Source organism: Gopherus flavomarginatus, chromosome 4, assembly GCF_025201925.1.
Source record: "Gopherus flavomarginatus isolate rGopFla2 chromosome 4, rGopFla2.mat.asm, whole genome shotgun sequence".
NCBI classification, from domain to species: domain Eukaryota; kingdom Metazoa; phylum Chordata; order Testudines; family Testudinidae; genus Gopherus; species Gopherus flavomarginatus.
The window spans coordinates 133,483,133-133,498,869 of NC_066620.1; the positions used below are offsets into that span (position 1 = coordinate 133,483,133).

A 15,737-nucleotide genomic window follows, 5' to 3' on the forward strand; every position below is an offset into this window, starting at 1 on the left:
CCACAAAAACAGTTGCATCTGTAGAAGTGGTTTTTTTACCCACAAAGGCTTATGACCAAATAACTGTTAGTCTTTAAAGTGCTACCAGACTCCCCCTTGTTTTTGAGGAAGAAATTATAGATCTTTAGCACAAATTACAATGTCAATGATACCTGAATTATTAGATACCACTAATGTGATTGATACTACAGAAGGACAAAGTCCAGTTATGACCTCTTATAGTCAAGTAATTATAACTTTCACAAAAATATATGGGTAGGAACCTAAAAATGTTTGGCAACATTGGACAACATGTAGTTTTGGTTTATTGAAAAACAACACATTCTAACGGTTTTGTTTGTGTGAACTCCAGTGGATAGCGCAGGCCTACAGTCATAGGGAAACCACAACATTGGCAATATAGACATTCTCCACCCAGTTTTGTAACTGTGTTTCAAATCTGATTTGCTTTTCAAAGTTACCAATTGTCCAAACCGTGATGACTTCTGTGATGAAAACTTTAAAAAATGTCAGGCATTCTATTTTGATGATAGCTTTATTTCTAAGAGAAAAGAAAGAGTGAAAAAATCAAAGATACTGATTTGTATTTTGGGAAACAAAACTTATCCATCTTCAAAACTGATCTATTGGGTATGCACAGTCCATCATTTTATTCACTTTTGAACACACTAAAACCTCAAATGCATTGAAGGAATGACTGACTGTTTACCTGACACATTAAAACAGCAATTCAGTTTAATTGCAACAACATAGGCAGTACCCAGAAACTCCTAGTATGTTGGCTGCTGCTTTACCCCCTTGAGACAACTGTGGCTAGCAAGAGACTACTTAGATGTCTGTTTTGTGACACAATCCAAATTGGTCTCAATTGTCCACCCCCTACACACTTTGTTTTCCACCAGGAACTAAGAGAAAGATTAAACAGCTGCATAGTCTATCCAGTGTAATTTAACACCCGGACAAAAGGGGAACTTTCCCTAATCCTGACAAGCTAGAAATGTGGTGGTGGTGGCAGCAGCTGCCTATCTAAGGTAGGGCACCCACTGTTGCACCTCCCAATGTTTCAAGTGACTAACGCGGGACAACTGGTCAGTCAATTCCTGTGGGGCCATCCCCACTGTAGCCATTGGCCCCAGCACCTTGCACACCTGTGCCATGCTCAGTCCCCATCATCCAGCCCAGCCTGCTTGGGCTTATCATCACTCCCCATTCCTGATCTCCCTTGCAGCCAGTGAGCATATCGGAGGAGTCTACCCAAGAGCAGTTGAAGCTGCTGCCCTCCCTATCCTTTCCTCTGCCAATTGTATACAATGTGTATACAGTATCAGGCACCACTGAATGCAGGAAGCATTCTACTTCAACCAGGACAGGGAGTGTTGGGCATCAAAGTGAGACAGTCACATAAAACTCAAGACTATTGGGAGGCATGCCCACTGTTGCTAACAGTCACGGGGCTAAATCAGTGCTAGCCCTGAGTTAACACAACACTTAAGCACATATTTAACTTTAGCCATGTATTTAAGTCATAATGAAGTCCCACTCTAAATGGGTCTTAATCAGGTGATTAAATGATTTAGTAAATAGTGGCTCAGTGACAGAAGAGAATTAAAAAATTATTTAAAAAAAAAAAAACAACAGAAGGGACCTATAGGAGTAGTCACTTTTGTCTGCAAGATGCATGCTTGGTGATAGACTCAGGATTGGATAAACACATAGACCTTTCAGAACCCCACTTCTTTGATCAAGCCACTGTGGAAGTTATACTGAAACCCCTTCATTCTTAAGCCAAAAAACTCATGCAAAACTTCTCTTGGGGAGAAAAAAAAAGATAATTAGGTTTACAATTTTCTCTGAGTAGAAAGAAAGTTAAGAAGGAGGGAGAAATAACTCTATAATAATAATTCCACTCTATTAGATATATTGAAATAAGGCTGGGAAATAACTAATATTGAGGAAACCAAATACTTTGTAAAGTAATCTTTTTGGAACTAAGGTCCCAATGCTGTGAGAGATCCAATGAGGTATCCATTTAGCCAAATTCTCCACCCATTTAAATTAGAGTTTTGCTATAAAATTGAAGTAAATAGGCCCAATTCCACATCTAGTATGGTTTTTCAGTCATAAGTACTTCATAAAATCATGTCCTAGGGGCTGTAGGAAAATAGCGTTCAAGTAAATTAAATAACTCTTCTACACAGCTAAGAGCTGAGTTTAGCAGTTACAGGGACTAGGTTACAAACTTAGATTTATCAACAATTGCCATATTAGCATGCAACTGGATAGACTAGGATAAATTATCCACAGTTAAATTTCATTTCCTTAAATCACTCAGTAATTAAATATAACCCCACTACAATGAGGAAGTAAGAGTTGTCTACAAAGAATAAGCATGCAAATTAATAAAACACCATGTTTCTTCTTCCTAATAAATCCTTCTCATAACGCCTCCCTCCAATCACTCCCATTTCTATCATCCATTTTCCCCATTGTTCTCCCTCATCCTCCTCTCTCAATTAACTTATCATCCCTCTTTCATTTGTTGCTCTTTCTTCTTCTTCCAATCCCCTTGTTCTGCATTCACTAGCAACAAAATATTATTTGCAATGAAATAAAGGAGCAGTTTCTTCCCACTCATAAGAAGTTCTATTTAATTTCTTCCTCTAATACTTCAGCCCCACTCCTAAGAGGTGGTGTATACTCTTAAAGCTGATTGGCATTTAAGCACACACATCACCCCCAGCAGAAAAATATAAATATCTCCTTTCCTACTGTGTTTGTTTTCTAGCATTCAGGCCTGCAGCGCTACTGATATCACCATACTATCTTCCATCTGCTGTTTACTCACCTGGCCCTCTTCTATTTCACCCCCACAATAATTTGCATTTGCCAATTAGAGCAGAAGCAGTACTAGAAGCCTTCTGGAGTGTTAGGAAAGACTGAGTATCCTGTCAGATTGGTAAACAGGAGAAAATAATTAGGCTCAGGAGCTCCTGAGCCTCATTAGAAAATTAAGACTCAGATGTTATGAGGGATGGGAATCAGTTCTCATTCAAAATAGGAGGGAAACCATCTTCATGTGGGAGGGCTGTGGCAATAACAAAAGGGTTAAACAATTATATTAATCAGAAAGGCAAGTGCAATAGCAAAGAGAAAGACATTTTTGGGCTAGTCTACACTGGTAATGCTAAAGCACTGCCGTGGCAGCGCAGTGCTCTAATAAAACCACCTCCATGAGGGTCATAGCTCCCAGTGCTGGGGCAATGTACATTGGTGCTTTACAGCACTGAAACTTGCTGTGCTCAAAGGGGTGCTTTTTTCACACTCCAAGTGAGAAAGTTGAAGTACTGTAAATTGCCAATGTAGACAAGCCCCTAAGAGTAGGTGGTTTGTAAAGACAATTATAATGAAGAACTAATGAGTTAGGGCATAGTTATTCCTAGTACTGACTTATTCTGAGGTATATTAATAGGAATGTCATATATAAGACACAGAAAGTAATTGTCCCCCTCTACTTAGCACTGATGAGGCCTTACCTGGAGTACTGTGTCCAATTCTGGGTGCCACATTGTAGAAAAGATGTGGGTAAATTGGAAAGAGAGCAGAGAAGAGTGAAAAAAATGACAAAAGATTTAGAAAACTTGACCTATGAGGGAAGAGTTAAGAAACTGGGCATATTTAATGCTGAAAAAAAGATGACTGGGAGGGGACCTGGTAATAGTCTTCAACTATAGTAAGGATTTTTATAAAAAGGAGAGTGATCAATTCTTTATTATGTTCACTGAAGATAGAATAAGAAGCAATGGGCTCAATTCCCAGCAAGGGAGATTTAGGTTAGTTATGAGGAAAAACTTTTTAACCATAAGGATAGTTAAACTCTGGAATAGGCTTCTAAGGGAGGTTGTGGAATCCTCATCATTTGCAGTTTTTAAGAACAGGCTAGACAAACACCTGTCAGGGATAGTGTAACGAGGTGGTGTGGCTCCCCTCCTCCTCAGGGAGGGTTGAGCACGGGAAGATGCCGGAGGGGGCAGGGCCACAGGGCTCTGGACCCGCCCCTCAGAAGGTCAGGAGTTGACCTGGAAGTATAAAAGCTGACCGGTGGCACTTAGTTGAGGCTCAGTTGCTGTCAGGAGCAGATCTGCCAGAGGGTGCTTGTGACTGGGAGGTTGCTGAGACACCAGGTGGTTGCCTGGACTGGCCAGAGCTTCCCCGTGCCCGCTATGGGGAGGGACTGCCGGAGCCACCTCATCCCTGCTGTTACACTGAGGAGCCCCTGGAGCAGGCCTGGCTGGACTTCCCAGAGGTACTGCTGGGTCTACTACCTAGCCCCTGCTGGGAGGGGCCCATGCTACTGGACTTCCCAGAGGCTGATGCCACTGATCAGGTAGGCTCAGAGGGGGAGACTGGAACTGGCCCGGGGGCAGCTGACCTTAGTTGGGCTGAAAGTGTACTGGAACCCATGTCAGTGTGTTTCGGTCAGGATCCCCACTGACTGTCAGCAGTGTTAGCCACTACTAGGGCCCTGGGCTGGAATGCTGTGGAGTGGGAGGGCCTGTGTTCCAACTGCCACCCTCTCAAGGGTAGCAGACTCCCCTGCCCCCTGGTCTAAGGAGGCCACTCAGATTAGAGTGTGTTTGGTGCCAGGCCCTGAGCCCAGAGGGCCTGAGCCTCCATAACTGTGGGTTTGGTGCCCTGCCCGACCCAAGGGCTGGGCCCTCTTTAACTGTACCACTGCTTGGTCCTGCCCCAAAGGACCTGAGCAGCCTGAACTATTGCTTGCTCAGCCCTGAACCAAGAGGGCCTGAGCCGCTCTATAACTGCGTGTTTGGCGCCCTGCCTGACCCAAGAGCTGGGCCCCCCTCAAACTGTGCCACTGCTTGGTCCTGGCCCAAAGGATCTGAGCAGCCTGAGCTGTTTGCTCAGCCCCGAGCTGACTTTCTGTTCACTCCGCCCTGTACAGAAGGCCAGAGTCCCCGGGCCACTGCAGCGTCGCTTAGCCCTGATGAGAGGGGCAGGCTCGGACAGCATAGCGAGGCTGGTGTGGCTCCCCTCCTCCTCAGGGAGGGTTGCGCCCCAGCCAGGCACCTTTACAGCTGGTCTAGGTACATTTGGTTCTGCCTAATGCAGGACCCTGCCAGCCCTAATCTTCTATGATAAGATCTTTTGGAGCAGGATAGCTTTTGCCTTTTAAGTCTCAAATATTTAATGAGACTATTGGAAGATGAGTCTAGATGTTGCAACTTGCTGCGATGGGCAGGTGAAACAGCTTATTTTGCTTTCTGATGGCCACACTATTTCTTTAGAATTTGTTTCTAAAACACACTACTTTTCCCCAAAAAGTTTTCTTATAGAACGTGCTCCCCTGGATACTTCCTAAGCTATCTAGTATATGGGGTAGATTTTATATCATGTAACTAAGAGACCATGAAATAGAATAGTATAGAAATACATAATTTTAAAGACTCACCACCAATTTTCCCACCATGATTCCCCCACTGATGAAGATTCAGCAACTTTTGGATAACAGGAACCACATTCTCTTTTTGTATTCTGGACTTTTGAGAAGAAAAATCAGAAACAAAACATGCAAGACCAGTTTCAATCATGGCAACAAACATCTAAGACAATTTACAGCTCAAGCATCTTTCCCTAGGCTTCTCCTAGGGCCATGCTTACAGGCTGCTGCTTGTCTGTCTTGTTGCCTCTGAGTCTCTGCCCATTCCTTGTTTGCCCTCCCAGCTATACTTTTTTCCACATGTATCCCTACTTGGTCAGAACAATACATACTAGAATCTTCTGGCCATATGATCTTACTTTCTAGGCAGCAGGGCCGGTGCAAGGATGTTTCGTGCCCTAGGTGAAACTTCCACCTTGTGCCACCCCCATGCCCCTGCCCTGAGGCGCCCCCCCTGTGGTGGCTCCGCCCTGAGGCACACCCCCCTGCGGAAGCTACCCCCCTCCACCCTGAGGTGCCCCCTTGCGGCAGCTTCCCACTCCCCACCCTCCGCCCTGAAGCACCCCCACCCCAGCTCACCCCTTCTCCGTGCACAAGCACCTCGAGCATGCCGTCACTGCTTCACTTCTCCTGTCTCCCAGGCTTGTGGTGCCAATCAGCTTAGGTGCTGCAAGCTGGGAGGTGGGAGAAGTGAAGCAGCGATGGTGTGCTTGGGGAGGAGGCAGGGCAGGGGTGAGCTGGGGCGGGGAGTTCCCCTGCGTGCCGCTCCTCCCTTACTTGCTGCAGGTGGCCCCCCCCACACTTCCCTGCCCCAGCTCCCTCTGCTTAAATGCTGGCGGCGACCAGGACGGCCGAAGATCCGGCTGCTGCTCTCGCTGCCAAAGAAAATGGCGGCGCCCCCCCCAAATCCCAGCACCCTAGGCGACCACCTAGGTCACCTAAATGGTTGCGCCAGCCCTGCTAGGCAGACTCTAGTTTGCATTTTATGTGGGCCCTTTAACTGTTCCTTATAGCAGTCTTAAATGAAGGGCATGTTCACACATCAATTTTAACAAGATTTTAATTCAGATAACATTAACAAAAGGTCTATCCCATTTTACAACTGTAGTAGTATTGCCAATCCTAAACATGCATAATCCTGAGTCAGGACCCAAAAATCTTGAAATTGGTTTATAAATCACAATTATATATATAATATAAAAAAATAGGTTGTTCACCTTCTAGTTTTTAAATATTTAGAATAAGCGTTCCTCCTTAGCCATGTGGGTTAGAATCTTTTCTTTTAATGAAAGCTGAGAACCTTACATAATCACATGATTCCAGGAGTTTTGGCTTCAAGAAAACAACAACCAAAATTGCAGTAGTGGACAATACTCTATAAATACACAGTCAGAGGCATTCTCTACCCTGAATTATTTACAAACCAATCAGACACGCAAGACGCTGTTGTTGGTTTTTTTGTTGGGGGGAGGGGGGTAGAGATGAGGACACAGGCAGGGAAAGGTAAAGTGACTTGTCCAATGTCACAAAGCCCTGTCTACCCTACCCTTGCCATGGGTATAGAGGAGGTAGGAGCACTGGAACTGGATTTACGTTGATCCTTGTGATCTCCCTGATACATCAAGATCAGGGCAACAATTACCCAATACCCTGCCCTCTTCCCCGCCCGCTACCCATGGCCTGGTCTAAGCCCATTGCCTGCTGGGAGTTGTAGTTTTATTGAACAGGAGCCGGAGTTGGGCTGGACTACAAACCCCAGTAGCCCTCGCAACAGAGAGCGGCTCCATAGCATGATTCTTCGTCATCGTGATTGGCTCCGATTTATGTCTCTGAAACGTGATTGGCTGAAAGGGCTTGTCTGTCACCAAGCGGGCACGGGACGGGTTGGGATTTTACAGTTAGACGAGGGTTGGGCGTGGCTGCTGTCCTTGCGGGAGGCAGAGCGGGGCGTGCGCTCAATATTCTTGCGGAGTCCGGAGCACAAGGGGGCGGGGTCCGCGTAGATCGCTCCGGCTGCAGCTGCCGCTGAGGAGGAGCTGGCCCGAGCGCCCAGCCGTTCCCGGGACAGGACTGCGGCGCTGCCTGCACCCTGCCCTGAGGGCGGGAGCCGCTCCCACCCTGGGGCTGAACCGCCGGAGCCGGGACGTGTCTTCTGGGCCCTGGGTGGTAGCGGCGCTCCCCGCCCCTGGCTTCTCCCTATGAGGAGCTCCCTGGCTCTGCAGCAGCGGGGGCCGGGCCCTGCGCGCTGATTGGAAACCTCCCTCGTCCCTGCCTGGACCTTCGCTGCCCGGGACGCAGGGGCTGCCCAGGCTCCAGCAAGAGCAAAGCTCCGCAGCCCTCCTCACCTGCCGGCTCCCGCCCCGCTCTGCCATGGTGTGTGGCGGCAGTGCCCCCTGAGCCGAGAGCAGCATCTGCCCGGGGAGGCGAGACGCGTGGCGGCGCTAAGGGCTAGAACTGACAACGCGGGGAACATCCACAGCCTGGTGGTGACATCCATGGGCTGGGCCCGCACTTTATTTTTCATCGCGAACTGTTGTTACTTCTATACGAGGCGAAGCCGGTGAAGGTTTGTGTGGCCTGGAACCGATCAGAGCGAGGGAGGATGGAGGAGGGAGAGGTGAGGTGGGATGGGCTGTGCAGCAGGGATGCCAGCACCAGGGACGCTGCCTTGGAAAACATCCGGCAAGCTGTTTTGAGGAGAACAGCGCAAATTTCTCCTGTAAAGGAGGATCCTCCTCCTGAGTCATCGGAAGGACGCTTGGCTTTTGCTACAGCTCTGGAACGATTGAATGAGATGCTGGCTCGCCTGCTCATGCTTTCCAAGAGATGCCCCTTTAGAGACGTGAGAGAGAAGAGTGCGTCTGTCCTAAGCAATGTTCAGGTAAGAGTCAGTGTCCTTTTCAGCAAACACCTCTCCAACTTCGTATCTCTACAGCGTCTTAGAATGCCTCACATTTGTAACTGACGTTATCGTGATGCAGAAAATAACGTAAAGGCTGTAGTGCATCTTCATCTGTTAAACACATGAAAGCTTTCGGTTTTGACTCTAGACTGTTGTGATATTCAGTCCGTTAATAGAATGACTATGTTAAGTTCTTAATACTATTTTGCAGCGAATAATCTTAACTTCTGAATAACTTTTTATATAATTTGACATAACCAAAATACCGGCACAGTTTTGTTGTATCAAACGAGTATATAACAGTGATAAAGTCCTCTATTATTAAGAACTTCACGCTTTTACATGGGGAGAAATGCTTGGACATAAGCAGCCGTCTTTGCAAATGAATTCCTGTGCAAGCTTTCACAATGAAAAGTGGGTTTGTTGTTGGGACACAAGTACCTCTAGGACTCAATATATGCCTGAATTATTATTTTAATATATTTGTCAGATGTTACAAGGGCTGTGATTGTGCCAGTCCTCTTGATACAAAATCAAGAACCATTCACATGTTTGCCAATTAAAAATAAACAAGATTAGTATGGAAAAAATCAGATATTTAAAAATATGCTTTTTTCCTCCTGAAGCTTATTTTTGAACTATAATCTTGATTAACAGGGCCATCTTTACCCATGTGCAAAATATGCAGCTGCGTAGGGCACCAGGAAATTTGGGGCACCAAATTGCCCCACATTTCCTGGTGCCCTAAGCAGATGCTTGCTCCAGTGGCCAGCCCGATTCCCCCTGGCTGCCTGAGCAGGCCAGGAAAGCTACTCCTGCCCTGCCTCTTTCCACCTCAGCTCCACTCTAGCCCTACTCCCACTCCTCCCCTTCCCCTGAGCTCATGGGGTAGTGGGAAGTGGAGCGTTTGGCCCCAGCCCACTCTGCTCTGCTGCTGGTGAGTGCTGGAGGCAGTTCCCCCAAATCCCAAGTCTGGGATCCAGGGGAGCAGAGCAGGCTGGGGTTGGGTCGCTCCACTTTCTGCAACCCCGTGAGTGCAGGGTCAGGCCCGCCCAGTAATCACCAGGGAGTGGAATGACCAGCCCCAACCTGCTCTGCTAGTTCATGCTGGGGTATTGTTCCCCTTGCACCCCAAGCCTGTTTCTGTCCCCCACAGACTTGGGGTGCGGCCACCCCCTGTGCTGAGGCCAGCTCCCTACGTGGGAGGGGGCTGCATAGGGCACCAGAATGTCTAGGTACGGCCCTGTTGATTGATAAGGTCAGTCTGTTACAAATGAAAATATAAATCCCAAATCAAATAGAAATAATCATAATTGTTGGTGATAAACATATTCACAAAGACTCAAGGGTTTGATCCTGGGAAGAACTAAATTAAACCTCTATCATTAAAGTTATGGTCTTGCAGTACCTGGCAGTATTGAGCTCTAAAACTGATGTGTTAAGAATAGAAACTTTCATAGTTCTTGTTTTGACTCTTCTGAAACCTTCACAAATGGCTAGTAAATATTGCTATCCTTCCACCAAAGGATATTACAGCACTTTAGAAACACTATCTTTATGCAATAGTTATTAACTTTTTTACAGATGAAAAAATTGAGGCACAAATGTTTAGGTGGCATGAACTAGGCTACAAAGGAAATCTGTGGCAGAGCTGGACCTAGAAGCTGGATCTCCTGGCTCTGAGTTATGCTGTTCTCCTTTCTCATTGCATCATAGGCTTTTTATTAATTTAGTTGCAAAATAAAATATAATTTCAAAAATGTTTTCCTATGTTTATCTTCAGTTGATTCTTTTGTTTTTGTTAGTTTGAACTAAGTACAAATATAATCTTGGTTTGCAGATTGAGGGAAGTTTTCTATTACCCTGAAAAAATTTTCAAGGGGATGTAATTATATGACCAGGTGATCTCTCTTGTATATGGACTAACTCATGCTGATACGCATATCAAAGGAACATTTTGGCAATCAGACTGATAAATTCAAGATGGTGCATGAGGAATCACTTTCAGATGTCCTCATATTAACACTTATTGTTTAATTCTTTAACAATAAACTAAATTAGATCCAGAGATGTAAGATTGAAATAGTGTCAAATCAGTATTTTAATCCAGTTAAAAAAAATTCAGATTAGGAATAAGGCCCAGCCTTTTAACACTGAGAGTAATTAACCATTGAAAGAAACCAGACTAGATGCCTTTCTGAAACCCAAATTATTGGGCACAATACAGGGCTGACTGGGTGAAGTTCTATGGTCTGAGATATACAGGAGGTTAGACTGGATGATCTAATGGTCTTTTCTGGTCTTAAAACATATAGAACTATGAAAGATTCTGAAGTGTTAGCAAAATCCCCAAACAAGGTTTAAATTTTCAATGTGCCTTTAAAAAGCCAGGAAACTATCTGGCAGAATGTTATCAGTTTGCTAAGAGTTTGGATATAATAGTTCCAAATCCAGAAGTCACATTACCATATATAAGCTATTGTGATTAAAAAATGGATAATGGATGATAGATGAAAGGGCTACAAGATAGCAGACTGCTAGCTCCTAAAGAAAGAGGCTACAATAAAGATCTCATAGTGAGCTTAGTTAGGAGAAAGTGAAATCTCATACAGACTAATACCCACTTCTTTGTTTTCACTTATTCTACAAGTGTGTTTCCTTTCAATGTTTTGGTAATTACCTTTGAAGCCTGGTGTTCTGATTAATTTTTTATGCCTAAATCAATCCATAATTTTTGTTACTGTCTCTAATCTTTGAAGCAGTAATTCGGGGAAGTGAGATGGAAAATCGAATTTGTTTGTCAGCCTCTGAAAGAAGCCACTAATATTTTAGAAGGGAGTCTTGCAGAGAGACTCTTATTTTCTTCTAAAAGTAAAAGTTGAATTTGGTGGCAGTACCTGTAGATGTTAAAACTTCAGAGTAAATTCCACTAAATGGCCTTTGTCCAATAGGTATGCATGAGAGGCCACAACAGGCTCCCTGAATGAACCATAATGAGTTTTGCATCAAAATTGTATAATACTCATAGGACAACATTGCCCTTGTGGTTGTTTTGGAACAGTATTGCTGGGAGATCAGGACTGGATTACTTCTTCCATTTTGTAGACTGGGGTTTGCTGGTTGTGAAACTAAGGAAAATATTACATACCCATCATCAGGCACCATTTTGGCCCAAGTCCCTCATCAGCTACATTTGCAATGAAGATAAAAATAAATGCTTTATGAAACATTCAGTTTACTTGTGAAACTTGCTATTTTTAGTTGAACAAAGGAGTTAATAGCTCAGTGAAATTAAAAATGGTTTGTTTTATAGGAATAACATCTGAACTTTTAATTCTAAAGGTCCTAGATCTCTCTCTTTGCATTAGGTATATCTCCATATAAATAGAACTGGAAGGGACCCCGAAAGGTCATCAAATCTGGCCCTCTGCCTTCATTAGCAGGACAAGTACTGATTTTTGCCCCAGTTCCCTAAATGGCCCCCTTAAGGATTGAACACTCAACACAGGGTTTAGCAGGCCAATGCTCAAACCACTGAGCTATCACCCCCCATGGTAAGTGGCCATCTGAAAGAGACTTTAGGGGGAGGATGAGAGAAAGAAGAGGAGAGACAGTAAGAGAAACTCATCTGATCCTTGAAGATCTGAAATGTAAATATACTTTACCACTAGGTTATGAGCACACACTTATGCAAATCAAATTCAAGGCTTGTACAGGCAGTGACTTGTTTATACTGCTCTATATACTGTACACTGAAAGTAAATACAATATGTTCTGATTTATTTTATAATTACATGGTAAAAATGAGAAAGTAAGCAATTTTTCAGTAATGTGCTGTGACAACTTTTTTGTATTTTTATGCCTGATTTTGTAAGCAAGTACTTTTTAAGTGAGGTGTAACTTGGAGGTACATAAGACAAATCAGACTCCTGAAAGGGGTACAGTAGTTTGGAAAGGTTGAGAACCATTGACTTAGGTGATTGGCCAGGAAGGATGTTACCTCTCGGGTTCTATTGAACATCAGAAGAAATGTTCACCTTACCCGTTGTTTGATTTCTCCTGTGGTGCCAAGGTAAACAGGTGTCATTCTCATTTACTTTGAGCAGTTCCGATGTGCTGGACACTCACTGCACATAATTAAGTTTAACTTACAGGGAGTGAATAACATTGCTGGATTGGGTTTTGGTTGCCCAGGCAGTCTAGCCCAGTGAATATGGTGCTAGTACAGGATTGAGGAGACCTTGATGCTATTCCAAACTCCTTCAATTACTTACTGTGTAACCTTAGACAAACCACTGTGCCTCAATTTCTCCTGTTCAAGGTGAAGGTAGTGATGTTTTCCTTTGTTAACCATTGAGCTTTAATGAAAAGTGGTAGAAAAGATAAGTGGTGTTGCTGGATAACAGGATTTTTCTCCAGAGTGTTTCAGTATATTTGGGTAGCTTAAATTGACCCTGCTACTGTATGATATTTAATGCTTAATTTGTAATGAAAGAGGTGCCCAGGCACAAGCAACTTTTTTTACTTTACTTTCATAACTGGTGTGGCAAGCCCAGAGGTGCTGGGGCCATGTACTGCCAAGCCTAGAGGTGCCAGGGCACTGATGTTACTGTCAGATATTTTCATGTTTTACATACAATGCTTGCAGTCATTCAGTAATAGCGGAAGCTTCTCTCAGATTAAATTCATAATCTGTTCAGGAAGGATTTGTTTACATATCCTCTCTTTCTAGGCTAAAAAACAAACCCAACTGGTAAATGCTAGTCTCCTTTACAGATTAAACATGTAAAAATCAGCACAACTTCTGTTCATTTACTAAACAGTGGAGTACTAAGTGAACATGTGTTCTGATTTTTTTTTCTGCATTCTGTTCTACCAAACCAGTTTGAATGTTTGTTTTTTTTTCTGTATCTTCCCAATCATTCAGAGTGGCCGGGGAAAGAAATTAGTGGTCTGCTAAAAAGTTGTTTCCATTCCATCCATACACTAATGCTGAAAATAGTTGCAGCAATATTTGCTTTGTTGGGTGCTCTCGGTACTGCCACTACTGAAAGCAGTATTGAAGACAAGATATGATTTGCCTAAAGGAGAGCTCCTGTTTCTGAGGCTGGCAGAGGCTACAGGTATTACATGGGTATTGATCTTAATCTTCCTGGTGGAGAGAAGCTTTTAAATCTCTTAACCAGCATCAAACAGTCTGCTTCATGAGATACCTAAAGTTTCTCATTACTAGGTGAAGCAAATTCATTAGCATCAAGGACATCATAAAAGCCTCTTATTAGGCTTGTGTATGGAGTCTTTGCTTGCATAAGAGAAGTATGTCAGGCATATGTCTGTCTTTGAACAGTTTTCCTTAGGATGTGTCTACACAAGGAGGTTTTTGTGAAGTGTCTTTGGTCTGTTCTTTTTAATAAAAAAAAAAAAATTACCACTGTGTACACAATATCATCCCATTCTATGAATTATATGGCCTGTTATTGCGAATTGTATAATCTACTTTGGAAGTGGATTACATTAATTGTGGAATGAATTAGTGTGGAGTAAAGTTTTGTTGGTGCATTTTATTTCACCATGACTTGATATTCCAATTATCCCACCCAGAATCTTTTCATGCCAGGACTGTCTTGCCTGTTTCCTTGTGTGCCTTCTACTGTTCTGGGGTCATCTTAACGGGATGTCACTGCCCTCCTTTAAACGCTTGTTTGCAGGCAAGATCATCTCCATGTGTGATTGCAGACTCCTGGAGTTGCATATCACATCATGTATCTCTGTTAGTGGCCATGCCATATGCAGCTGCCTGGAGTAATGCAGATATACTGGATTTTCTCTGCATTTGAGGGAAAGAGATGATGTCACTGTCCTTAATCAAGGACAGCTATCACAATAAGCATACATATGCTCTTACTGCTTTGCAAATGCCTGGAAACGGTCACTTCTGGAACAGTGTCATTACTATGCCAAAGCAAGGACATCTTTCAGGCTTACAAAAGTAGAAGACAGCAACAGGATGTCTAGCAACATTCTAACTACCCATCCCTACTTCAAGGAGTTGGGAGAGCATATTTCCTGGGAGGCCATAATTGAAGCTCAGTTTGTTGTGGACAGTACCGAAGGTAATGAGGCTGTGGACCCTGTGTCATCTACAACTGTGAGAAAGAAGAGGAGATCTCCCCTGAAAGTGAGGATCTCTTCTCCCATGCAGGAACCTGAGGCACACTGAGGAGTTGTCTACACCAGGGATCTGCAACCTTTGGCAGGTGGCCCATCAGGGAAATCCGCTTGTGAGCTGGGGCGGTTTGTTTACCTGCAGTGTCCGCAGGTTTGGCTGATTTGCAACTCTCACTGGCTGCGGTTCACTGTTCCAGCCCAATGGGGGCTGTGGGAACTTTTTGCATTTAAAATCAATTGTTCGAATTATCATTTCTTAAAATGGGGGTGAATAGTTGTGAGAACATACCGGGTCTCATTGATCAGACTTCTGAATTCTGTGCTTATGGGAATACGTTACAACCCATTGCTTTGAGATGACAGAAGACTATATATGAACTTGTTGAAACTTGCATGTTAAGGTTCTAAAGGCTTGAACTAATGGAGTCAGGTCCTGCTGCTAAATTCCGTTCATGTTGCTGTGGTGGTATACTATAAAGCTGGGAGGGAGGAGAAACAGTTATAGTGGTCTGAAGACCACTTTATTAGGAAGACAGTCTTTTCAGAGCGCACGCTCTGATTGGAAAGGCCAGTCTGCAAGTTGACTGCCAGACATGAAAAACTGTCCAAGTGAAAAGTCAGTGTTCAAGCAAACAACTGAGCTCCTGGAAATTGCTTTAATAGACCTGTCAGTTCTTCAGGAAAATTAACTCACTTTTGCTGCAAAGAAACATGTGCATGACAGTTTGAGTCAGAGGCAGAATATCCAGAATTTGTGTGATTCTTGTGTATGTCGCAACTAATTCTTAAAGTGGGTGTGCCTCGTTGTTTGGAGTAGCTCACAACTGTGAGTGCCAGTCTCAAGTCAGACTGTCAAACAAGGCAGACACCCCAAACTGGTGGTAAAAGTCCTAATTATAAAATACACTAAGTCAGTAACACAGTGATCCAGGAGTTCATTTATTAGCTTTGCCATGGAGTCACAGGCAGTCCCCTTAGGCTCTCCAGCCCATTTGCCACCCAGACAAACTGGACTTTTGATGATGCCTCTTTATACCAAATATCACATTAGGTTACTCCCAAACCCAAGTCACTTACCCTAGGTCAGTACCCTAGGTACTGTCTTACACCAAAGACAATGCTGGCAGCAAATTTATCTAGTGAACAAGGTCTATTAGCTAAGAAAAGAAATAAGTTATTGTGAGGTTAAAACAGGTAAAATCCATTAAGTGA

The 15,737-nt window shown here is 43.9% G+C and overlaps 1 protein-coding gene across 3 annotated transcripts in view; it reads left to right on the forward strand.

Moving 5' to 3' along the window:
* The first annotated feature begins 7,431 nt into the window (after positions 1-7,431).
* The window catches only part of SESN1 (sestrin 1), a 141,697-nt gene continuing 133,391 nt past the window's right edge, over positions 7,432-15,737 (forward strand). For all 3 annotated transcript variants that reach the window (XM_050951393.1, XM_050951394.1, XM_050951396.1), the window contains exon 1: positions 7,432-8,336. In XM_050951393.1, the coding sequence (XP_050807350.1) occupies positions 8,058-8,336 (279 nt within the window). In that variant the 5' untranslated portion in view covers positions 7,432-8,057. The remainder of the gene's footprint in view (positions 8,337-15,737) is intronic.